Below are 27,061 nucleotides of genomic sequence, written 5' to 3'. Positions count from 1 at the left end.
TGATGGATCCGCGATGGCAGAAGCAAGCGACTCAATGAGACCCGCCGGAAAGAGGAAACCCATCAAACAATCACCATAGGGCACTGAAGCGTGACCGATGCCCGGAAGGTGCACGTACAGGTCGGTATCGAAGGCCAGCAGTGCAGCATGGAGGTCGATTCCAGTTCCTATCTATCCATGGTGTCCTGGAACACGATAAAGCGCCTGGTATCCAGCATACGAAAAAGCAAACTAGAGAGCCAGAGACTGACCCTGAAGGACTACCAGGGGAACCGGATTCCCGTAGTGGGAGTCGGCCATTTCCAAATAACCTTCAAGGAACACTCGGAAATCCTGCCTTTGATCCTTGTGGACCAGAATCGCCCAAGTCTGTTGGGACTGGAATGGTTCAAGCCCCTGGGGATCGGAGTGACCGGCATACACAGCATCACCGAGACGGACTGGGAGGAGAAACTGATGAAGGATTTCCAGGACGTGTTCAACGGGGAATTAGGCAAGTACCGGGGGTCCCCAATTTCATTCAATTTAAACCCTAACATAGCTCCAATCCGTTTAAAGCCCAGGCAAGTCCCTTTCGCACTCAAACCGAAGATCGATGAGCAATTGGACAAGCTCATCGCACAAGGGGTCCTGGAACAGATAGACCATGCACGCTGGGAAACCCTGATAGTAACCCCAATTAAGCCAGACGGGTCCGTGAGAATCTGCGGGGACTATAAGGCCACCATCAATCACGCATTACAGCAGAGTGCATACCCCGTTCCGGTGGTACAGCACCTCCTACACTCGCTGGTGGGAGGCAAAGTTTTCGCTAAACTCGATCTGGCGCAGGCATACCAGCAGCTGCCAGTCAACCCCGAAACGGCCGAGGCACAGACCATTGTGACCCACAGGGGGGCATTCCGTTGCAATAGACTCCAATTCAGAGCCAGTGTGGCCCCGAGGGTGTTCCAGAGTTTGATGGAACGGTTGTTACAAGGAATAAAAGGGGTGGTGCCCTATTTCGATGATGTGCTGGTATCGGTCAAAGACAAAAATCAATTGGAAGGGCACCTCAGAAAAGTCCTGCAAAAATTTAAAGAGGCAGGACTCAAAGTAAAAAAAGAGAAGTGCCAGCTATGCAGCGAGAAAGTGGAATTCCTGGGGTACCTAATTGACAAAAACGGAATCCACCCCACCGAAAAGAAAATTAAAGCCATCAAAGAAGCCCCCAGACCAAAGAACAAAACAGAATTACAAGCATTCCTAGGACTCATCAACTTTTATAATGTTTTCTTGCCACAGAAGGCAACAATGGCGGAGCCTCTACATAGACTGTTAGACAAAACAGCCACCTGGTCCTGGGGCAAGCAGGAAGAAACGGCGTTTCAAAGAATAAAAGACCTGCTGACATCAGAATCAGTCCTCATATAATACAACGAGACCCTACCATTGACCGTGACCTGCGACGCATCACCATTGGGCATTGGAGCCATCCTAAGCCATACACTACCGGACGGGAGAGAAGTGCCAATCGCGTTCTACTCAAAGACTTTGTCCAGGGCGGAGAGGAACTACAGCCAGCTGGACAGGGAGGCACTAGCAGCGATCACCGGAGTAAAGGGGTTCCATGAATACCTGTACGATAGGACTTTCTCCCTTATTACCGATCACAAACTGCTCCTGGGAATACTGGCAGGGAACAAGGCCACACCAAACATATTGTCACCAAGGATGACAAGGTGGTCCGAGTTCCTTGCCGCCTACAACTACCAATTAATCCACCGGCCAGGGAAAAGCATATCACACGCTGACACCCTGAGCTGCTCCCCCCTACCTGACCTGGAAGTCGACCCGGCACCCACCACAGACACACTACAGATAGAGACATTACCCAACCTACCCATGACCACGTCAGACATTGCCAAAGAGACTGCAAAAGACAGGCGACTGGTGCGAGTTTTAAACTGGGTGGAAAAAGGGTGGCCGGAAACAGATGACAGCGAGCTGTTCAAATCCTTTAGGAACTGACAAACCGAACTGTCCACACAAAAGGGATGCATACTATGGGGGGACAGAGTTGTAATCCCTGAAAAAATACAAACTAGAGTGTTGGCAATGCTCCATGAAGGACACCCGGGGATCGTCAAAATGAAATCCTTGGCCAGGAGTTACGTCTGGTGGCCAGGGATGGACAAAGACATTGAGGCATGGGTGGCAACATGCGGCAAATGCCAGAAATCCAGACCTAACTCCCCTTCCGCTCCTTCCCTCGAGTGGGAAACACCTAGGGGCCCCTGGTCATGAATCCATATAGATTTTGCGGGACCTACGAAAGGACATACATTTTTAATAACTGTCGACGCTTACTCAAATTGGCTGGAGGTCAGTGTCATGCAATCAACAACAACAGAGGCCGTCATCAAACAACTACCGTGTTTCTCCAACAATACGGCCTCCACCAATAGGAAGACCCAGCATGTTTTCTAGGCATAAAATCAAATTAGGCCCCTCCCCCCAAATTTAGGCCTAGTTTAAAACATGCAAAATAGGGGGAAGGGTGGGGACTTGCCATTTGGAGTGCCGTTGGAGCTACCACCGCCGCTTGGAGTGCCGTTGGAGCTGCTGCCGCCGTTTGGAGCTGCCTGTGCCGTTTGGAGCCGCCGCCGCCTTTGGAGCTGCCTCTGCCATTTGGAGCCGCCGCCGCCGCTTTGGAGCTGCCTCTGCCGTTTGGAGCTGCTGCTGCCGCTTGGAGCCACCGCCGTTTGAAGCTGCCGCTCGCTTTGGAGCACTACCGCTGTTTGGAGCACCACCGCCACTCCAAACACGGCGGCAGCTCCAAACACGGAAGCGGCAGCTCCAAACGTGACGGCGCAAATGGCGGCGGTCAAGGCAGAGGCAGCTCCAACACGGAAGCGGAGCCACTGCCGCCATTTGGAGCTGCCACCATCGCTTGGTGCCGCCATCACGTTTGGAGCTGCCGCTTCGCGCTTGGAGCACTACCGCTGTTTGAAGCACCACCACCACTCCACTCCAAACACGGCGGCAGCTCCAAACACGGAAGGCAGCTCCAACGGACAGAAGCTCCAACGGCAGAGGCAGCTCCAAACACGGAAGCGGAGCCACTGCCGCCTTTGGAGCTGCCACCGCGCTTGGAGTGCCGCCATCACGTTTGAGCTGGCGGCGTTTGAGACTACCGCGTTTGAGCACACGACGCGGCACTCCAAACACGGGCGGCCGGCAGCTCCCAGCCGTTGAGTGCCGCCTCAGTTGAGTGGCATCAACGTGACGCGGCGCTCCAAGGGCGACGCGGCACTCAAACAGCGGGCAGCTCAAGCGGCGGTGCTCGCTCCGTGCTTGGAGCTGCCGTTGGGCCGCCGCGTTTGAGTGCCGCCTCACGTTTGGAGCTGCCGCTTGCGTTTGGAGCCGCCGCTGTGTTTGGAGTGGCGATGGTACTTCAAACAGCGGTAGTGCTCCAAATGCGGAAGCGGCAGCTCCAAATGTGACGGCGGCACTCCAAACAGCGGCAGCAGCTCCAAACGGCGGCGGTGGCTCCGCTTCCGTGTTTGAGCTGCCTCTGCCGCTTGGAGCCGCCGCCGCCATTTGAGTGCCGCCGTCACGTTGAGCTGCCGCTCCGCGCTTGGAGCTGCCGCCGTGTTTGGAGTGGCGGTGGTGCTTCAAACAGCGGTAGTGCTCCAAACGCGGAAGCGGCAGCTTCAAACGGCAGTGGCGGCTCCAAACGGCAGAGGAGAGGCAGCTCCAAATGGCAGAGGCAGCTCCAACGGCACTCCAAACAGCGGCGGCAGCTCCAAACGGCGGCAGTGGCTCCGCTTCCGTGTTTGGAGCTGCCTCTGCCATTTGGAGCCGCCGCCGCCGTTTGGAGTGCCGCCGTCACGTTTGGAGCTGCCGCTTCCGTGTTTGGAGCTGCCACCGTGTTTGGAGTGGCGGTAGTGCTCCAAACGTGGAAGCGGCAGCTTCAAACGGTGGCAGCGGCTCCAAACGGCAGAGGCAGCTCCAAACGGCAGAGGCAGCTCCAAACGGAGGCAGCAGCTCCAATGGCACTCCAAACGGCAGCGGAATGGGCAGAAGGGAAAGCAACAGAGGCAGGTGCCAAAGGTCTTGGGTCTGCAGCAAAGGTGTTTGGTGGGAGTAGGGAGCTCTCTGCGCTTCGCCATGATCGCCCGTTAGGAGTGGCTGGTGGCGAGGCTGCCAGCGGGTGCTCTAGATGAGGATGAAAGGGGGAAATTAAGTTACCCCCGAAAAGACGGCCTAGCCGTTTTTTCGGGGCTCAAAAAAAAATAAGGCCCAGCCTTATTATGTGAGAAACACGGTAACAAAACTGTTCGCAACCCATGGATTACCAGACTTGCTAGTTTCAGACAATGGGCCGCAATTCACGGCGTTGTCATTCAAAAAATTCCTAGCAGAATGAGGCATACGGCATGCCTTAACAGCGCCCGCTCACCCAGCGGTGAACGGAAGGGCGGAACGAATGGTTAGGTACACCAAAGACACATTAGAAATATTGGACACAGGGGACATACAAGACAAAATAAATAAAATGCTGACGATACAACACATTACACCCAGCACATCTACAAACAAAAGCCCAGCAGAACTCCTGATGGGCAGGAAACTACGGTCACAATTAGACAGACTGCACCCAACATACAACGCCGAAAAACCACCAGACTCTTCCAGTAAATACCGCATATTTACACCAGGGGATTTAGTATATGCCAAAAACTTTACGGGGGACCACTCTGGATACCAGCCAAAATAACCCAGGTAACGGGGCCCTGGTCGTACCGGCTGGAAACCAAAGACAGAAGAAGCTGGAAACGACACTTCGACCAACTGAGGTCGAGAACAACCGAGAAAAACACCGACAACATGGTCATCACAAATACCACAAATAGACAATAATAAAAAAACCAGAGGTGGGGGAGAAACCCCAAACATTAACCAAAAGGGAGGGGAAAACCCTCCGAGAGCACAACAACAAATCGAACACCCCCAACCAACACCAATAGGCAAGAAAATAAACCAACACTACTTACCGGCAGATGACTTCGGCATAAGGGAACCGGCAGCGGATTACCAACACGAAGCCTCTCCTGGAAGAAGCAGCCAAGCCAGCTCAACCAGCCTGGAAAGACCAGGCGGGAGCGGCAGAGCCACCGACTCGACCGACCCAGGTAGACCGGGAGGGAGCGGCAGCAGTAGGCCTGACTCACCCTTCCAGGAGGTTCCATCGAGAAGGACAGGAGCGACAACGATCCCGTCCGAACCAGCCAAAGACGACAACACAACTGAGCTGCGCAGGTCAAGTAGACATGTTAAAAGCCCCGCCTACTTACGGGACTACGTTACGTAGGTTGGACTGAACCAAGTGGGGAGGGGTGTTCCATATAAGCATACTCGAAATACCCTCTTCTGATTGGTCCAGAGACGCTGCACAGTGATTGGTTCAAGTAAACTATTGTGATTGGCTCAATAGGAATCAACCGCGATTGGCCGAGCTGATTGCGGGAGATTCAAAGAGCTGTCATTGGCTGCGACCCGCGAGCAATCCCTATATGAAGGGCTGCCGCGGCTCCGAGGTCCAGCACAGATCTATACAAAAAATAAAGAGCTGAAAAGTCACACTGGTCTCGAGTCTCTTTTCCCGCGATCCTGCAACCATATTATTAAAAAATGTCAAGACTCTGGAAAGAGCGCAGAGAAGAGCAACAAAGATATTTTGGGGGCTGGAGGCTAAAATGTATGAAGAATGGTTGCAGGAATTGGGTATGTCTAGTCTAGTGAAAAAAAGACTAGGGGTGACATGATTGCACTAATTCAATATTTGAGGGGCTGCCACAGAGGTGGGGGGTCAACCTATTTTCCAAAGCAACTGAAGACAGGACAAGAAACAATGGACAGAAACTAATAAAGAAGAGTACCAACCTACAGTAGAACTAAGGATAAATTTAGAGAGCTAGAACAATTAACCAGCGGAATGACTTGCCTTCAGAAGTTGTGAGTGCTTCATTGTAGGATTTTAAGAAGAGATTGGACAGCCACTTGTCTGGAATGATATAGGCAGGGGTGGGATTCTACCGGTTCCATCCCGTTCTATAGAACCGGATGTTATGATTCTGTTCAGTTTGGAGAACTGGCAAATCATGCCCTTGGGTGGTCCCTCCCCTTCCCCTCCCAGCCACTTACCTCTGATGAGGCTGAAAATATGTTTCTGGAGCTGCCGGGCTTTAAGCCTGGAGCAAAAATACCTTTCTCTCCCCCCCTTCCCCCCCCCAGCCTATCCCACTTAGAGTTTTGCTGTTGCTGATGACATCCTCTATGCTTCCTAAATGAGGTAGATCGAGTGGGAAGTGTGCACGTGTGAAATTAAGCCTCCTTCCTATAAAATCTATTCAAAAAACAAAGCAGATATTGTTTAATTCTGCTTCAGCCCAGATTGCTGGGAGAGAAAGTAGTTTAAAAGTATTATTTAATTAACTAATTTATTGGCTTCCTGGCACTTGTAATACTGAGGAGCTGCTTGCCTTTTAAAATCCAGCACTGAAGCCCAAGAGTTCTGGTTTTCAAAATAAAAGCCAAGGAGCTCAGTGCTACAAGGAGAAGTTCCAGGAAGCGTTGTTGGAGGTGAACCGGGCTTTAAAGCATTTTAAAGTAGCCTGGAGCAAGTATCCCTTGGGGGCGGACTTTAATATCTTTAAAGCTGTGTCCTTGTGATGAAGGGGCAGTTTATATTACATTTTATAGATTAATCTACCAGTAGAAAAAGGTAACATCCATATCTGAGGTCAATCCATGCATTTAGTGAGGAGGAGGAGGAGGCAGCAATATTAAATCAGAGCCTTGGTACAAGGGGCAATCCAATAGAAGTGCCTTGATGATTCTGTCCAAGCAGAGACAGGAATGTGGTAAGTATGGAATCACGCTCTGGTGCAAGGAGCTTCGCCCGAACGCAGCGTTGGGAATAGGAGAGCAAAGCCAGAGTGGCTTTGCTCTCTTTTTCAAACATCCTGCGCTGGCGTTCCACCCCATTGAGCCCCTTGCACCAGAGGCACCTGCCCAAGCAAGTCCAAATAGAGTGGTGCACGAAGTCAATGGGGTGAGCCTGAAATAGGGAAAGAGAGAGGAAAGAGAGAGAGAGAGAAAGAGAGAAGGAAGAAGAGAAAGAGTAAAGGGAAAGAAAGAAAAGGGACAAAGAAAGGGGATGGAAGGAAGGGACAGAAAGAAAAAGAAATAAAGAAGGAGGGAGGGAGGGAGGGAGGAGAAAGATAATGAGATATCTATTCTAGTCTAATCATCTGCTCCAGCAGGGTTAGAAGGTGTGTGTGTATGTGTGTGTTCTCCTTGTAATTTACCACTACATTTTGGTTTTGCCTTCTTCAGAACTGGCACTGTAATACATTGGGGAAAAGTAATTTTTAGGGCAGAGATCTGGTCCAATGGATCCTGTTTAAAGCCTCAACAAAATGTGAGAGCTTCCTGATAGTCTTGACCATGTTTCATCCACAAAACCTTTAATAGAAGCCAAAGATGTTTCAATGTGCTGGCAAAGATGCTGCCAAAGATGTTTCAATGTGTAAAAGGGCCTCTAAACTAGGCCTCATTTCAATCTGATGCATCAGGTCTCTCTCTTTCTCTTTCTCTTTCTCTCTCCCTCTCTCCCCTCCCCCTCCATGCCCCCTTTCTTTGTCCCTTTTCTTTCTTTCCCTTTTCTCTTTCTTTTCTTCCTTCTCTCTTTCTCTCTTTTTCTCTCTCTCTTTCCCTCTCCCAGGCTTACCCCATTGATTTGGTGCACTGCTCCACTCGGACTTGCTTGGGCAGGTCCCTCCAGTGCAGCGGGCTCAATGGGGTGGACCTGCAGGGCCAGCACCTACAACGCGGCAATGCCGACACGTTTGAAAAGTAGAGCAAAGCCAGAGGTCGGTAATTTTTGCTGCAAAGAATCACAAAAGCTTCTGGGTTGTGCACAAGGACACATGTCAATGCAATTCAGCAACATAAAATAAAGAAATACAAATAAAACAAATCAACAAGAATCTCTGATTAGATTTTATTCACTACTAGAATCTAATCAGAGATGCTTTGCCGATTCTAGTCCAATGACCTGCTCCAGCAGGGTTGGAAGGGAGTATGTGTATATGTGTTTGCATGGCTGTCAAAACTCCAAAAACAGGTCAAGTAGTTCTGGGGAGGCCAGTCATACATTAGAACACTTGCTAAACAACTGGCCATTAAGTGAGGACCACTTGTATTTGGTTTGCCAGTCACCAAACCACACTCACCCAGTCACGTGACCAGCAAGCCATGCCACCAGTCATGTGACCAGCAAGCCACGCCCATCCAGTCATGTCACCAGCAAGCCACGCCCACCCAATCATGTTACCAGCAAACCACACCCTCAAATTAGGCCACGCCCACAGAAATTTGAATCCCGCCCATGGGTGGAGGGCATTGAGGATGATTTTGTAGCACCAAGGGGCTAGTGGGCTGAAAAAGTTTGGGAACCATGGTCTAGATTTTGTTGAACTGCATTGCAATATTCTCAGTGAGAATGAGGTCAAGGTATTTGTCGCTTGTAATAGAGCAGTTGTCACTTGTTCTTCTTTCTTGGATTAGAAATTGACTGAACTAGTAGTTTTCTCTTACTTCAATATTATGACGAAACAGTGATTTCCATAGAAGACAGAAGGCTGACTGAAAGGGTTTGGGCAAGTCATGGAAATTATTTTCTCTGATGATAAAACTAGTCCTGGAATGTGTATTTAGATGTACCTCAGCTAGTCTATTACAATTGAAGAAAGTAGAGAAGTATTAGATAGCCTGCTGCTTTAGCACTCAAATACTTGCCTTCTTTGCAAAACAGTGCAAAAATCTAAACAATGACTGTTCTTAATCTCTATTATTAATTATTTGAGGTCCCCCCCAGCATTAAATATGCAATGCTAGCAGAGAACAATGGGTCAAGACAATAGAAGAAATGCTCCCACCCTACACCTTCACCACCATTCATGCATGAGAGCAATCTGAATTCACCTGGTTGGCCACTGATACAGAATGGAGAACGAAAGGCACTTTGGCCTTGATCTAACTTTTCAAGAACGTTTTCAGTGCAGCATTATCCTTAAGCAAGAACAGAAAAGGGGATTTTGCAAATCATCTTTATTGCTGCTGCATTACACCAATTTGCACATGTACTTTTGGGGAACCAGACTGCGTTAAAGTGATTCTGAAAGATCTTATAAATTTTCCACTGTAACTTTTTTTTTTCTCAGCACCTGTGGCTTGAATTCTTCTGCTTTTTTTTTTTTTTTTTGTAAATTTTATTTGAGTTTTCACAAAGAGAAAAAAATACAAATAAAACATCTTTTTTGAAAGTAGCGTAATCCCGGGTTACATTTCTTTGTACAGACACAAATTCAGGTTCATGCTCATTTTTATATTCTATTCCATATCTTATTACTATTTTACATTTTCTGCATAGCTTCTCCCCTCTTTTAATTTTCTCAATTTTATTTTAATTATCCCATCTCAATTCAGATCATTGTATTTATATTTTTTGTCTGTCCTGTTTCAATTATCTATTATCTTTTCTCATTAAACAAAATTTCTCCTGTAGTTACTGATTGGAGTATGACGCCTTTATATCTTTTCCCTAAAGTTGTAACATTCAATATAATACATAACTTCCATTCGGATTCTGCTTGGTACATTCTTAAAATACACACTGTATTCTTAATTTTTTTTGTATAAATGTATATAATTAAAACCACATTCCATTCCAATTCAATTCTATCATTAATATTAATATTCATTAAAGTCTTAACATCTTTAACATTACTTTTCAATTAAATATACTTCTATGGGAACAATTATAAACTTTCCATAGTTAATTCCCCCCCTTCACTTATATTTTATAAAACATTGACTAATTAAAATGTTCCCTGTTCCTTCCTAATTCAATTTTCTCATTTATTTTATTTCACTTATTTTATTCACAAACATTTCACTAAATTACACTAACTATTTTATCCCTCATTTTAATCATACGTTGTTTCCAATTTTCTAAAGTTATTTCTATTACTAATATAACAATACAATCTTATCTACCTTTACAGAATCCCTTTTTCAGTTAGATTTTCACCCATTATCTCTAAATAGGTCCTGTTTTCTGATTGGTCCTTTGTAACATCTTTTCCTTTCCTTCTTCCCTCTCTTCTTCTGCACAGTGATTGGTTCAAGTAAACTATTGTGATTGGCTCAATAGGAATCAACCGTGATAGGCCGGGCTGATTGCGGGAGATTCAAAGAGCTGTCATTGGCTGCGACCCACGAGCAATCCCTATATGAAGGGCTGCCGCGGCTCCGAGGTCCAGCACAGATCTATACAAAAAATAAAGAGCTGAAAAGTCACACTGGTCTCGAGTCTCTTTTCCCGCGATCCTGCAACCATATTATTAAAAAATGTCAAGACTCTGGAAAGAGCGCAGAGAAGAGCAACAAAGATATTTTGGGGGCTGGAGGCTAAAATGTATGAAGAATGGTTGCAGGAATTGGGTATGTCTAGTCTAGTGAAAAAAAGACTAGGGGTGACATGATTGCACTAATTCAATATTTGAGGGGCTGCCACAGAGGTGGGGGGTCAACCTATTTTCCAAAGCAACTGAAGACAGGACAAGAAACAATGGACAGAAACTAATAAAGAAGAGTACCAACCTACAGTAGAACTAAGGATAAATTTAGAGAGCTAGAACAATTAACCAGTGGAATGACTTGCCTTCAGAAGTTGTGAGTGCTTCATTGTAGGATTTTAAGAAGAGATTGGACAGCCACTTGTCTGGAATGATATAGGCAGGGGTGGGATTCTACCGGTTCCATCCCATTCTATAGAACCGGATGTTATGATTCTGCTCAGTTTGGAGAACTGGCAAATCATGCCCTTGGGTGGTCCCTCCCCTTCCCCTCCCAGCCACTTACCTCTGATGAGGCTGAAAATATGTTTCTGGAGCTGCCGGGCTTTAAGCCTGGAGCAAAAATACCTTTCTCTCCCCCCCCCCCCCAGCCTATCCCACTTAGAGTTTTGCTGTTGCTGATGACATCCTCCATGCTTCCTAAATGAGGTAGATCGAGTGGGAAGTGTGCACGTGTGAAATTAAGCCTCCTTCCTATAAAATCTATTCAGAAAACAAAGCAGATATTGTTTAATTCTGCTTCAGCCCAGATTGCTGGGAGAGAAAGTAGTTTAAAAGTATTATTTAATTAACTAATTTATTGGCTTCCTGGCACTTGTAATACTGAGGAGCTGCTTGCCTTTTAAAATCCAGCACTGAAGCCCAAGAGTTCTGGTTTTCAAAATAAAAGCCAAGGAGCTCAGTGCTACAAGGAGAAGTTCCAGGAAGCGTTGTTGGAGGTGAACCGGGCTTTAAAGCATTTTAAAGTAGCCTGGAGCAAGTATCCCTTGGGGGCGGACTTTAATATCTTTAAAGCTGTGTCCTTGTGATGAAGGGGCAGTTTATATTACATTTTATAGATTAATCTACCAGTAGAAAAAGGTAACATCCATATCTGAGGTCAATCCATGCATTTAGTGAGGAGGAGGAGGAGGCAGCAATATTAAATCAGAGCCTTGGTACAAGGGGCAATCCAATAGAAGTGCCTTGATGATTCTGTCCAAGCAGAGACAGGAATGTGGTAAGTATGGAATCACGCTCTGGTGCAAGGAGCTTCGCCCCGAACGCAGCGTTGGGAATAGGAGAGCAAAGCCAGAGTGGCTTTGCTCTCTTTTTCAAACATCCTGCCGCTGCCGCGTTCCACCCCATTGAGCCCCTTGCACCAGAGGCACCTGCCCAAGCAAGTCCAAATAGAGTGGTGCACGAAGTCAATGGGGTGAGCCTGAAATAGGGAAAGAGAGAGGAAAGAGAGAGAGAGAGAAAGAGAGAAGGAAGAAGAGAAAGAGTAAAGGGAAAGAAAGAAAAAGGGACAAAGAAAGGGGGATGGAAGGAAGGGACAGAAAGAAAAAGAAATAAAGAAGGAGGGAGGGAGGGAGGGAGGAGAAAGATAATGAGATATCTATTCTAGTCTAATCATCTGCTCCAGCAGGGTTAGAAGGGTGTGTGTATATGTGTGTGTTCTCCTTGTAATTTACCACTACATTTTGGTTTTGCCTTCTTCAGAACTGGCACTGTAATACATTGGGGAAAAGTAATTTTTAGGGCAGAGATCTGGTCCAATGGATCCTGTTTAAAGCCTCAACAAAATGTGAGAGCTTCCTGATAGTCTTGACCATGTTTCATCCACAAAACCTTTAATAGAAGCCAAAGATGTTTCAATGTGCTGGCAAAGATGCTGCCAAAGATGTTTCAATGTGTAAAAGGGCCTCTAAACTAGGCCTCATTTCAATCTGATGCATCAGGTCTCTCTCTTTCTCTTTCTCTTTCTCTCTCCCTCTCTCCCCCCTCCATGCCCCCCTTTCTTTGTCCATTTTTCTTTCTTTCCCTTTTCTCTTTCTTTTCTTCCTTCTCTCTTTCTCTCTTTTTTCTCTCTCTCTTTCCCTCTCCCAGGCTCACCCCATTGATTTGGTGCACTGCTCCACTCGGACTTGCTTGGGCAGGTCCCTCCAGTGCAGCGGGCTCAATGGGGTGGACCTGCAGGGCCAGCACCTACAACGCGGCAATGCCGACACGTTTGAAAAGTAGAGCAAAGCCAGAGGTCGGTAATTTTTGCTGCAAAGAATCACAAAAGCTTCTGGGTTGTGCACAAGGACACATGTCAATGCAATTCAGCAACATAAAATAAAGAAATACAAATAAAACAAATCAACAAGAATCTCTGATTAGATTTTATTCACTACTAGAATCTAATCAGAGATGCTTTGCCGATTCTAGTCCAATGACCTGCTCCAGCAGGGTTGGAAGGGAGTATGTGTATATGTGTGTGCATGGCTGTCAAAACTCCAAAAACAGGTCAAGTAGTTCTGGGGAGGCCAGTCATACATTAGAACACTTGCTAAACAACTGGCCATTAAGTGAGGACCACTTGTATTTGGTTTGCCAGTCACCAAACCACACTCACCCAGTCACGTGACCAGCAAGCCACGCCACCAGTCATGTGACCAGCAAGCCACGCCCATCCAGTCATGTCACCAGCAAGCCACGCCCACCCAATCATGTTACCAGCAAACCACACCCTCAAATTAGGCCACGCCCACAGAAATTTGAATCCCGCCCCTGGGTGGAGGGCATTGAGGATGATTTTGTAGCACCAAGGGGCCGGTGGACTGAAAAAGTTTGGGAACCATGGTCTAGATTTTGTTGAACTGCATTGCAATATTCTCAGTGAGAATGAGGTCAAGGTATTTGTTGCTTGTAATAGAGCAGTTGTCACTTGTTCTTCTTTCTTGGATTAGAAATTGACTTTTCTCTTACTTCAATATTATGACGAAACAGTGATTTCCATAGAAGACAGAAGGCTGACTGAAAGGGTTTGGGCAAGTCATGGAAATTATTTTCTCTGATGATAAAACTAGTCCTGGAATGTGTATTTAGATGTACCTCAGCTAGTCTATTACAATTGAAGAAAGTAGAGAAGTATTAGATAGCCTGCTGCTTTAGCACTCAAATACTTGCCTTCTTTGCAAAACAGTGCAAAAATCTAAACAATGACTGTTCTTAATCTCTATTATTAATTATTTGAGGTCCCCCCCCCAGCATTAAATATGCAATGCTAGCAGAGAACAATGGGTCAAGACAATAGAAGAAATGCTCCCACCCTACACCTTCACCACCATTCATGCATGAGAGCAATCTGAATTCACCTGGTTGGCCACTGATACAGAATGGAGAACGAAAGGCACTTTGGCCTTGATCTAACTTTTCAAGAACGTTTTCAGTGCAGCATTATCCTTAAGCAAGAACAGAAAAGGGGATTTTGCAAATCATCTTTATTGCTGCTGCATTACACCAGTTTGCACATGTACTTTTGGGGAACCAGACTGTGTTAAAGTGATTCTGAAAGATCTTATAAATTTTCCACTGTAACTTTTTTTTTCTCAGCACCTGTGGCTTGAATTCTTCTGCTTGGTTTTTTTTTTTTTTTTTGTAAATTTTATTTGAGTTTTCACAAAGAGAAAAAAAATACAAATAAAACATCTTTTTTGAAAGTAGCGTAATCCCGGGTTACATTTCTTTGTACAGACACAAATTCAGGTTCATGCTCATTTTTATATTCTATTCCATATCTTATTACTATTTTACATTTTCTGCATAGCTTCTCCCCTCTTTTAATTTTCTCAATTTTATTTTAATTATCCCATCTCAATTCAGATCATTGTATTTATATTTTTTGTCTGTCCTGTTTCAATTATCTATTATCTTTTCTCATTAAACAAAATTTCTCCTGTAGTTACTGATTGGAGTATGACGCCTTTATATCTTTTCCCTAAAGTTGTAACATTCAATATAATACATAACTTCCATTCGGATTCTGCTTGGTACATTCTTAAAATACACACTGTATTCTTAATTTTTTTTGTATAAATGTATATAATTAAAACCACATTCCATTCCAATTCAATTCTATCATTAATATTAATATTCATTAAAGTCTTAACATCTTTAACATTACTTTTCAATTAAATATACTTCTATGGGAACAATTATAAACTTTCCATAGTTAATTCCCCCCCCCTTCACTTATATTTTATAAAACATTGACTAATTAAAATGTTCCCGTTCCTTCCTAATTCAATTTTCTCATTTATTTTATTTCACTTATTTTATTCACAAACATTTCACTAAATTACACTAACTATTTTATCCCTCATTTTAATCATACGTTGTTTCCAATTTTCTAAAGTTATTTCTATTACTAATATAACAATACAATCTTATCTACCTTTACAGAATCCCTTTTTCAGTTAGATTTTCACCCATTATCTCTAAATAGGTCCTGTTTCTCTATATCTTGCTCCAATCCTTTGTAACATCTTTTCCTTTCCTTCTTCCCTCTCTTCTTCTCTCTCCCCCTTTTACCCCCTTGTCCCTCTACCTCTGTTTCTCTCTTCTGTATTCCCCTTTTCTGTTGCTTTCCAGTATTATACTTATTTTTCGAATTATTTTTCTTTTCTTTGGTTGTTTTTTTAAGTCTTAAATTCTCCATTCTCTTTCCCCCCCTTCCTTTTTCTTCCCCACATAGAATTACTTGTTCATTAAAGATGGCTTCTTCTTTGTCCCAGTCTTCTTGTTTTGCAGTCTTTTCTTGTTGTTTCTCATAGTTCCAAATCTCCATTTCTAAGAATTGAAAAAGCGAAGCCAAAAGAACCCTTCCCTTCTTGTGCATCTTCTTTGTACTTTTTAAGTTCCATTTTCAATTCATCCAGAAGTGGTGCCATTGTATAAATTTTTAAACAACCACCCGATTGATTTTAGTCATTCAAATATAATAACCCAAAATCCAAAAATCACCAAATAATCCAAATACACACAAGCTGTTTCTTTTTTGCTCTTTTTTTTCCACTTTCTCTTCCTGGGGTTACTATTTAGTTGCAAAGTTTCAGTTAAAATGTATCTTTTAGAAGTCTTGTTGAAGTTTTACTTTAGATTCTTTTTAATTCCAGGCAGTCTCTCCCTCTTCCAGATCCTGCCCTTATTCTTTTTCTCTCCCTTCCTGCTTATGAAAAAGAAAGTTTTTAATGTCCAGAAATCTTTATTATCCCTTTGGCATTTTGTTTTATTTTCAGCTTAATTGCCTATTGATGTCAAAGCGGATTTTTCCGATTTCTTATTTAAGTCTCTTAGTTGTCAGTATAGGGAAGGAGAGAGAAGAAAAAAACAAAAACCAAACCTTTTCCTTTTCACTTTCCTTCGCTGCTTCCAACTCTTCTTTGGGAACAATGTTATTTTTTGTAAGTTTAAATTCCAGGGTACCTTGGTTGTTGCTTTTACAATTTAACCTGGTCAGCCAAAACTTTCACTTCTTATCTTCCTCCTGCACATTCTTTTCCAGTCGAGTTCTTCTTTGAGGTGGCCATTTCTGACCACCACTGCAACCGCCTTCAGGAAAGGGAGTAATGGCCAGCTGAGGAGGAGAGATGCGGCTCTCCTCGACCCTGCTGGTGGTCTCCCCCCTCTTCACCTTTTAGCCCTGAAACCAGCTGGCTCGGGGCGCTCCAGCGGCAAGCCCAGACCGAAACCGCACACAATCGCGGATTTCTGTTTGTCACCGAAGCCCTTCAAACTGGAAGCCGAATTCTTCTGCTTGTTAACATGCGGTAGCTGAATTCAGAGTTGCAGAAAACATTTCAAAATAAGAGAATAACAGAGTTGGAAGGGACCTTGGAGGTCTTCCAGCATAACCCCCTGCTCAGTCAGGAGATCCTATATTAGTGATGGCTAACCTTTTCCTTGTTTCGTGCTGAAAGGGTGCGTGCATGCATGCCTGTACCCATAATGCAATGCCTGTATGACCCCCCTGTGCCCCTGTGCATGCGCACGTGACCTCCCATGCTACCCCAACCCCCTGCACATGTTCACGTGTCTCCACATATGCCCCGCCCTGTATGCATGCGTGGCAGATACCCAACAATCAGCTGGCTGGTGGGAGGTGTGCACATGAGCGGTGGAACTGAGCTGGGTCAACAGCTCATGTGCCAGCGGAGATGGCTTTGTGTGCCACTTCCAGCGTGCCATAGGTTCACCATCACGGCCCTATACCATTCCAGAAAAGTGGCTGTCCAGTCTCTTCCTAAAGGCCTCCAGTATTGGAGCACCCACAATTTCTGGGGGCAAGTTGTCCCACTGATTAATAGTTCTGTCAATAAATTTTTCCTTAGTTCTAGGTTGGTTCTCTTCTGATTAGTTTCCATCCATTGTTTTTTATCCTGCCTTCCGGTGCTTTGGAGAATAGGTTGACCCCGCTCTTTTTCGTGGCAGCCCCTTAGATATTGGAACACTTCTATCATGTCACCCCTAGTCCTTCTTTTCATTAAACTAGACATACCCAATTACTGTAACTGTTCTTAAAAACCTCCAGCCCCCCACCCAATCATCTTTGTTGCTCTACTCTGATTCTATCCAGAATCTCAACATCCTTTTTATATTGTGGTGATCAAAACTGGATGCAGTATTCCAAGTGTGGTCTTACCAAGGCCGTATAAAGTTGTACTAATACTTCATATGATCTTGTTCTGTCCCTCTGTTAATGCAGCCTAGGACTGTTGCTGATTTATTCCAATGATTTAGGTCTGTTGTTTTGCCTGGACTTTCTTGCTAAAATGTTTAGTGAATTGTTTCCTTACAGTTGGTGGCTGATGCACAAAAAATATGACACTAGGAAGCCATTTTAAAACTGTTATATCTTTTTTATTTGTATTAAAAATGTATCAATAAAATATATACCCCCCGGTTCTAGCTTGCACTTGTTTTGTTCTGAAAAGTTGCCCAGGGTAATTCACTTTAAACAATGGAATATTTCTATCTGGAGATTTGCAACTGCAGGAATTACAATCTCCATATCAATGTGACAAGGCATGACTCAAAGTGGCCAGCTGGAGAAAGACAAGACAATGTAAACAGCAGACTGAACCTGCATCTATGGCAGGGCACCACTTTCTGTGTCTTTAGTGTGATGATGAATGAGGATAAAAGGGGTCATTATTTTAACTAAATGAAAAGATGAAACTGAGCAGGTGAGGTCCTTTTTTTCTGTGCCTCTTCTCTGAGCGATGAGAAATTTCAGGGGAACTTTTCACAAGTCCTCAGATTGCTTAGAAGGAAACAAATGGTCATGCCCTTGTTAGAGTTGGACTCTGAGGGAGAGGAGGAACAGCTGACAGAGAGTGGAGATGTGGCTCCGCTGGCTGGGCAGTCAGAGGAAGAACCAGGCCCATCCCCTCTTCATCCTAGGATACGCAGGGGAGGAACAGAGAAGGAAACAACTAGGATTACGAGAGAGGAAGCAGCCATGATCCTCCTCATTGGCTTCAGCTGGAGAGAATAATATATAAGAGAGACAGTTACAACACAGCATTGCCAGAAGCAAAGTGTGTTTTATTTTGGGCTGAAGTTATCTTAGTTGGCATCCTTCCAACAGACTGTGCCTTGTTATCTATCGCCTTGCAGTTGGTAATTACTTATCTTGGTCCTTTGTGGAATTTCCTTCATTGTCGTTTGTTTTGGGTTTTATTTCACCTCTATCTGCTCATTAAGTTCAGACTGTATTGCTTTCTTTTGAAAACTATTTTTGAATAAGTTTTATCTCCAACTGAGAATTATTTGAACAGTGGGGCCAAGTTGGAGGCATTAAAGGACATTTATTTATGTTTTGGATTTTGTTACATTTGTGTACACTCCGGGTCATCACACAAATGGCTTTTTGTGTGCTACTATTTATAGGCAGTCCTCGACTTACAACTATGGTACAATTGAGCCCAAATCTTCCATTGCTAAGTGAGACAATTCCTAAGTGAGTTTTGTCCCATTTTACAACCTTGCTTGCCACAGTTGTTAAGTGAATCACTGCAGCTGTTCAGTAAGTTACATGGTGGTTAAGTGAATCCATTGACTTTGCTTGTCAGAAAATCGCAAAAAGTGATCACATGACCTCCGGGAGTTTGCAACCATCATAAATACATGCCAGTTGCCAAACATACAAGTTTTGATTATGGGATGATGGGAATGCTGCACAATTGTAAGTGTGAAAAATGGTCATAAGTCACTTTTCTCAGTTTTAGTTGTAACTTTGAATGGTCACTAAATGAAAGGTTACCCTAGGACGACCTGTGTCTAGTCTAATTCTATAACTCACTCCTATATCTTATTATTATTGTCTTACCAGTTAATGAATATTTCAGCTTTAACCGCAACAACACAAGAGCACATAACAGATATAAACTTAATATAAACCACTCCAAACTCAATTGCAGGAAGTATGATTTCAGCAAGAGAGTGGTCAATGCACTCATTACCTGATTCTGTTGTCACCTGCTCAAACCCCCACTCCTTTACCCTCAAACTAACCTCTATTGACCTCACCCCATTCCTAAGAGGTCTGTAAGGGGCGTGCATAAGCGCACAATCGTGCCTACCGTCCCTGTCCTATTGTCCCCAATTATTAGTTCCTATTTCTTGTATTTAAACTTATGTTTATTCGTATTTCTATTGTATTGTAAGCTTTTGACTAAATAAATAAATAAATAAAATGTTAAAACATCTAAAAGCTGAGTGTTAAGTGACTGTTCACCAGCATTAATGCTCATTAGGCATCTAGGAAAATCCAGTGCTAAAACATTTCTAACAGACAGTTCTCACATAATTTGGACATGGGTTGAGTAATCTAATAGGGCACAGTAGCCTTTTCCTTTCAGACAAGGGCAACCCTTCCCAGTTGCACTAACATTATATTTCATCATAGTCTCATTCATGACACTTGCTTTATCTGTCCTTCTGATGCTCTTCTACCTCACCCCCCACTAGTTTTCCCTCCTTGCTTTGAGAAGAGTTCTTTGAGGGATTGGTGGCTTCTGCATCCTGCCAAGTTTAATATATTTAGAGCTGTAATCCAATCAGATTAGAATGCTGTTGGAATGCTGTTGGAATGCTCCTAGGAAGATCCAGCATTTACCTATTTATTACTATAATTGTCAAACCGCTAAGAGTACACATGGAGATTGTGTAACTCACCTAGGTTCATTACAAGCACATAATTTACCTATGTGCTAAACTGTGATCCACAACTAACATTTCATCTGTTATACTAGCCAGATCTATGTTCTTTATTCATAAAAATGTAGTCTTCTGTCTCTACTCCAGCTATCAATAGACTTTCAAAATCCCAATCTTGTACTTCTGGTAAATTGTACTTCTGGTAAATTGAAGTGGCTTGGTATTTTTAGAAATACCAAGGACTGAGCTGGAGTTAGGACTTTCCCATGAGTTGAATCTCAACTATATTATGCACTTGATCCATGTTGCTAGGAACTTTCCCTTGCACAGATGCAAGCTTTCTTTCATTGCAATGCTCAGATTTGTTGCTAGCTAAGACTCTGCAGACTCACATCTACCTATCGTGATTGGATATTGGGGGCACATTTAACTTCCTACATTGATTTGAAACCATACTGGGCAGTGACCTTATCAGAGCAAAGGCCAATGTAATTTACAATATAAAGTTTTAAAACAGGGCAGAATTCTAAAAGATCACAAATAGAAAAAATGGAGCTAGGAGTACAAATGCTTTAAAACAGAACCAAAACATTAAAAAAAACATTTGAAGGGCAAGCAGAACAAAAAGAGTTTTAATAGCCTGTCCAAAACTAGAGGAAAAGAGCTGCAGTGAGAGGAAAAGGCCCATATTTATTTGAACTTGTAATACCAAACAGAGAAAACAACTTCAGGGAAGAACCAGGAGCATGAAATAGATCTATAATCAATTGGCAGTCCATGCTATGATCAGTAATGGTTCTTCATTTTCTGGGAGTAGCTGATTAATCAAGTCCCATCTAAAGCTTTGGGGTAGACTTAGATGTATGGCATGCCACCTTTACTCCACCTCCACTAGGTAATGTGGCGTATAATGTAAAAAAAAAAAAAAAGAGGGGTAAGGAGAAATGACAATACAGACATAACCTTATTTCCTTCATTCCAGCAGTCCTTTATTCTGACTGGATGTAGAGTTAATAAATTCTGTCATGTGTAAAGCTGCACACAAAAACAGCAAGACTTTCAGGACAAAAAACTGAGGCATCCTTTTTGAGGCAGCTTTATTGAGCTGCTTGATCACATATTTGTGTGAAAAGATTGCTTTGGAAACTTGAAAATAAATATTCACGTTCCACTTTCAGTCCTGTTTATATGGAGATTTACCAGTCAGATCAGCAGAACATTGGAGACATGCTACAAGTGCATTAGTTTATCCTACATTATAATCTGAAAATTGTCAGAACTGATAACATTCCGTATTCACAGCCCATAGGCAAGACGTGGAATGTTTATTGATTTTTTCAAAGCTCCTGAGAAATAAAGGGAGAAAGGATTGATGCTATGCTAAAACTAAAATGTGACGACAAATTAATAAACAACATTTGTTAATTGCAGAAACCCCTTTGGCAAACTAGTTTAAAATCAGTTTGAGTTAGGAATCTCAAATGTGTTTTTGAGCCACGATGCATTTTTCTTTCTGTGTCTCGTGCTTTGGACTTCTTCAATGGGAATATTAAATCTTCCATCATCTGCCAGCAATGCCCCTCCAGAGTTTATGTAGGACAAATGGGACAAAATTTATGCAAAGAATTAATGGACACAAGTTTGACATCAGGACTCAGAAGAAACAAAAAGACATATCAGACTGGCAGAACATTAAATAGCAGACTTCAAAGTGACTGTTTTAGGAGAAAATCGGTTTTTACTCCATCACTGAGTGAGAGATTGCAAAACTCATATACATCATCAAAATATGTCAGGCAATTGGGTATTTAACACTTTATAATTGTTGATTGAAACAGTACTTGTAATCTGTCTCACACACAAAACCTACATCTATGTGTCTCTTTCCCCACCCTCATTGAAATTCCATATCAGTCTGATTGCTCTGTGCATCTGTTGAAGAGACCTGCAGTTCCTGAACGCTTTTTTTTTTCCAAAAAAAAAAAAAATGGTCAGAAATGGTGGCACCAAACTCCTTTAGAAATTTGTTTGGTGACCATGCACTAACACAGTTCTCCTTCAATAAAATATTTTTCAATAATTCTTGTGAGGGTTTACTACTTGGGACTGCTTTGCACATTTAAAAATATTCTACTTCCAGGTATGCTTTATTCTAAAATGCAGTGCCAGTGAGATTTATTGCTTAGAAGCGTGATTTTATCCTATGCAGAGCCAGGCAAATAAAGCTTCATCCGAATGTGACACTATTTATCAATTTTGCATAATTCAAAGGGGAGGTGAGGAGAGCAGAAACAAGAGGGAAAGACTGAGAGATGAAAAATGGATATGCTAGCTTGAGCTATTTCTTTGATTTTCTATTTTGTTTTATGTGTGTTTAAACTTGCTAAATTCACTATGTATTATACTTGATATGATTGTGGAGCTTTTATTAATATGTTGCTTTTCATTTATGAAAGCGATGGTAGACCCCTGTATTCTGGTTAGTTATACATCCTTAGATAAATAAATATACCCTTTAAAATGCTAATACAAAACCTGTTCAGAAAGCTGATTTGCATTTCCAAATCCCTCTTTGGTGCTTCTGCAGAAAGATAGTTCAGCAGTAATGTACTATATTAGCATACTCCAAACCCTCACAACTGATTGGTCTGGACGGACAGTGACCTGATTGGTCAAAACACTGGCCGTGATTGGAGCGCTAAGAATCTATCGCGATTGGCCGCACCGATTGCGGGAGATTCAAAGCACTGCCATTGGCCGCCGAGCCGCGAGCCAGCCTATATGAAGGGCTGCTGTGGCTTGGATTTCTCAGACTGTTCTTATTCTAAATAAAGAGCTGAACTCACTAGAATGGTCTCGCGTCTCATTCGAACTGATCTACCCCAGATCTAACACTGGCGATGAAGGTGGGATCGTGAGACAAGGAGACCATCCAGCACGTGGCGAGACGGCGCGCAGCAGCAGGCAGCATGGCCGGCATCAACTCACCACCCGCACCCTTCAACCCTGCTACCGAGGACTGGGAATCCTATACCGATAGGTTCCAGATGTTCCTCGAGAGTAGCAACCTCAAGGATGCCAATGGCCACAAGAAACGAGCCGTGTTTCTCACACACTGTGGGCCCACAGTGTTTAAGATGGCCAAAGCATTGGCCAAGCCAGAGGACGTCAAAACCATGGAATGGGGCGATCTCGAGCCTTTGCTGCGAAACCACTATGCCCCCATCGTGCCCATCCTCATCTGGCGGCACGATTTCTACAGGCGGGATCAACACGAAGGCGAGGGGCTTGGCGACTTCATGGCGGCGCTTCGAGACTTGGGTGGCCTGTGTGAGTTCGCTGACCTAGACGAGGCCCTGTGAGACCGCGTCGTCCTGGGACTCTGAGACCCCGTTCTCCAGAGCCGCATCATGGCGAAGGGCAACATCTCCCTCGCCGATGCCCTCACCGAGGCAACCGTGGCTGAAGCAGCCAGGAAATCAGTGGCTCGGATGCGACAATCGAGCATCATGCCACGACCAGCGACCGGCGAGACGGCTCCAAACCCAGAGAAGCGACCCGAGACCGACCATTGAGACACAACCACACACCACGGCGACGTCGACTCATTCTCGGAAACAGAGGACGAGGAGGAAGAGATCCACTGCCTGCAAGCTGCGTGAGGGCATCGGGAACCCCGAGGTCGTAAGTCGAGGTTCCAGTGCGCCGGCTGCGGAGGCGATCACCCCCATTCGGACTGCCGTTTCCTCGATGCCATCTGCCGGCAGTGCGAGAAACGGGGGCACATCGCCAAGGTGTGCCGAAATAAAAGACACTACAGCCCGTGGCGACGAGATGGCAGCCCCCGAGGGCAAGAAAACACCCCCACCAGGCACCGAGATCGCCAGACGGAGAGCCGCTGGAGCCAAGAGGGTCGGAACAGGCGGCTAAATGGGGCAAGACAAAGGGAGGAAACACACCAGACCGTCGTTATCGGCCATTCCTCCACAAGCGACGCCAGAAAGGTATATGTAATGGTGGGGATAGAAGACCAGCCATGCGACATGGAGGTGGACTCCGGGTCCTTCCTCTCCATGGTCTCATGGCGCACCATCAAGCGCCTGGCACCCTCCATCCGCCGCGATGAATTAGAAGACCAAACACTGACTCTCAAAGACTACCAGGGAAACCGCATCCCTGTAGTCGGCAGAGGCCATTTTAAAATTACCTTCAAGAACCACACCAAAGTGCTACCCCTGACGATCGTCGACCGGGATCGGCCGAGCCTGTTGGGACTACAGTGGTTCGCACCCCTAGGCATCGAAGTAACCGGCATCCACCGCATCGAAGAGGCGGACTGGGAAGCGGCGCTCGTGGAGGACTTCCGGGAAGTTTTCGACGACAGCCTAGGCAAGTACCGGGGGCCCCCTATCTCCTTCAATATAGACCCGAGCATCGCACCAATCCGCCTCAAGCCCAGACGAGTGCCATTTGCACTCAAGCCCAAGATCGATGAGCAGCTAGATAAGCTCATTGCGCAAGGGGTACTGGAACCAATCGATCACGCCCGGTGGGAGACCCCCATAGTCACCCCCATCAAGCCAGATGGGTCCGTGAGAATTTGTGGGGACTATAAGGCCACCCTAAACCACGCGCTCCAACAAAGCACATACCCCGTCCCAGTAGTACAGCACCTTCTGCACTCGCTGGGGGGAGGCCGGATTTTCGCAAAGCTCGACCTGGCACAAGCCTACTAGCAACTGCCGGTCGACGCCACAACCGCCGAAGCCCAGACCATCGTAACACACCGGGGAGCCTTCCGTTGCAACCGGCTCCAATTTGGAGTCAGCGTGGCACCCGGGGTCTTCCAAAGCCTCATGGAAAGACTCCTCCAGGGCATAGAGGGGGTGGTGCCCTATTTTGATGACGTCTTGGTGGCGCGAAAAATGAAAAACAACTAGAAGCCAGATTGAGGGAGGTACTGAAGAAATTCAGAGACGCAGGACTCAAAGTCAAGAAAGGGAAGTGCCAGCTACGGGCTGAGAGGGTCGAATTTCTAGGGTACCTCCTAGACAAACAAGGGATCCACCCCACAGAAAAGAAACTGAGAGCCATAAGGGAAGCACCACAACCCAAAAACAAAACGGAACTACAGGCTTTCTTGGGACTGTTAAACTTTTACAATGTCTTCCTACCTCAGAAGGCGACCGTGGTGGAACCGTTGCATAGGCTGTTAGACAAAACAGCCACCTGGACCTGGGGTGCACGGGAGGAGAGTGCCTTCAACAACACAAAGAACCTGCTAACATCTGACGCGGTACTAATCCAGTACAGCGAGACCCTGCCATTAGCAGTAACGTGCGACACATCGCCATTTGGGATCGGCGCCATCCTCAGCCACCAGTTACCGGACGGGAGGGAAGCACCCATCGCCTTCTCGTCAAGGACACTTTCAAAGCCGGAGCGGAACTACAGCCAGCTCGACAAAGAGGCCCTAGCAGTCCTTGCCGGCATCAAGAAATTTCACGAATACCTTTACGGTAGGACTTTTACAATCATCACGGATCACAAGCCGCTGCTAGGGATCCTGGCAGGAAATAAGGCCACCCCGAACATTCTATCACCAAGGATGATAAGGTGGTCTGAATTCCTAGCAGCATACAATTACCAGCTGGTTCACCAACCCGGAAAAGACATCGCCCACGCAGACGCCCTGAGCCGCTCACCCCTGCCCAACCTGGAAGACGACCCGGCACCCACAACAAAGGTACTTCAAATAGAGACAATATCCAACCCACTAGTGACCGCGCCAGACATTGCCAGAGAAACAAATAAAGACAAGCGGCTGGCGCGAGTCCTAAGCTGGGTTGGAAGAGGATGGCCGGAAGGGGACAGGGACGAACTATTCAGACCTTTCAGAAACAGACAAACTGAACTCTTTACCGAGAAGGGCTGTATACTTTGGGGGGACAGAGTGGTAATCCCGGAAACATTACAAGAAAGGGTATTGGGAATGCTGCATGAGGGGCACCCAGGGATGGTTAAGATGAAAAGCCTGGCCAGAAGCTACACATGGTGGCCAGGCATGGATAAACAGATCGAAACCTGGGTAGCCAAATGCAAACAATGCCAAGAATCCAGACCCAGTCCTCCCGCCATGAGTGGGAAACACCAAGAGGACCGTGGTCTCAGATTCACATAGACTTCGCGGGACCAACCAAGGGGCACATGTACCTTATCACAGTAGATGCTTACTCCAACTGGCTGGAAGTAAGCACCATGAAGTCAACCACAACAGAGGCGGTAATAAAGAAACTAGGCAAACTCTTTGCCACACACGGCCTGCCAGATATAATAGTGTCGGACAACGGGCCCCAGTTCACCGTACTAGCATTTGAACAATTTCTGGCAGGCCAGGGCATACGCCATGCGTTAACCGCGCCAGCAAACCCGGCGGCGAACGGGTGGGCGGAACGCATGGTCCAATACACAAAAAAAGCCATCCAGAAAATAGAAGCAACCAACATACAAGACAAAATCAATAAAATGCTCCTCATTCAACATATTACACCTAGCGCAACCACAAATAGAAGCCCGGCAGAACTAATGATGGGCAGAAAACTACGGTCAACGCTAGATAGAATGCATCCCACATACAACCCTGACAAACTCCCGGGTTCTTCCAGCAAACACAGAAAATTCAACATAGGGGACGCAGTATACGCGAAAAACCTTTCAGGGGAACCACTCTGGGTACCAGTAACAATCATGCAAATAACCGGCCCCTTGTCATACCGACTGGAAACAAGCGACGGAAAAAACTGGAAGCAGCACATCAACCAACTAAGATCAAGAATAGCCGCCACAAACCACACACCCGAGCAAGAAACTAGAAGGGGGGTGGGAAACGGGAAATAGAAACGAAGGGAATTCACTAACACAAGCAGAACACCCCCCACCCAGAACAAATAAACCACAAATAAACCAACACTACTCACCAGTAAGCACAGGACCAACAGAGCACGAGACACCAGAACCATCACCTGGATGGAGCAGCCAAGCCAGTTCAACCAGCCCGGAAAGATCCGGCAGGAACGACAGGAACGGCAGCTCAACCAGCCTGGGTAGACCGAGTGGGAGCTACCAGGAAAGGCCCGGCTCACCATTCCAGGCGGTTCCATCCCCAGGAACCGGAGCGACAGAGAAACCCTCTGAACCGGTCGAAGACCACAATAGAACTGAACCGCGCAGGTCAACTAGACAGGTACGAAGCCCCGCCTACCTACACGACTACGTCACGACGCACCAACAGACGAAACCAAGAGGGGAGGGGTGTACTATATTAGCATACTCCAAACCCTCACAACTGATTGGTCTGGACGGACAGCGACCTGATTGGTCAAAACACCGGCCGTGATTGGAGCGCT

The 27,061-nt window shown here is 45.3% G+C and overlaps 1 protein-coding gene across 1 annotated transcript; it reads left to right on the top strand.

Moving 5' to 3' along the window:
- Positions 1 to 147: 147 nt before the first annotated feature.
- On the top strand, positions 148 to 26,552 carry LOC148133260 (uncharacterized). The gene is given in 4 exon segments (XM_087958553.1): positions 148 to 1,095; positions 23,423 to 24,569; positions 24,572 to 25,738; positions 26,347 to 26,552. Coding segments are annotated over 4 exon segments (3,468 nt in total).
- Positions 26,553 to 27,061: the final 509 nt, after the last annotated feature.

This window comes from Notechis scutatus, chromosome 1, assembly GCF_049901735.1.
Source record: "Notechis scutatus isolate UNSWTSFEM ecotype Mainland chromosome 1, rNotScu1.2, whole genome shotgun sequence".
NCBI lineage: Eukaryota > Metazoa > Chordata > Lepidosauria > Squamata > Elapidae > Notechis > Notechis scutatus.
The sequence above is the reverse complement of the archived record's forward strand: the minus strand, read 5'-3'. Positions and strand labels throughout refer to the sequence as shown.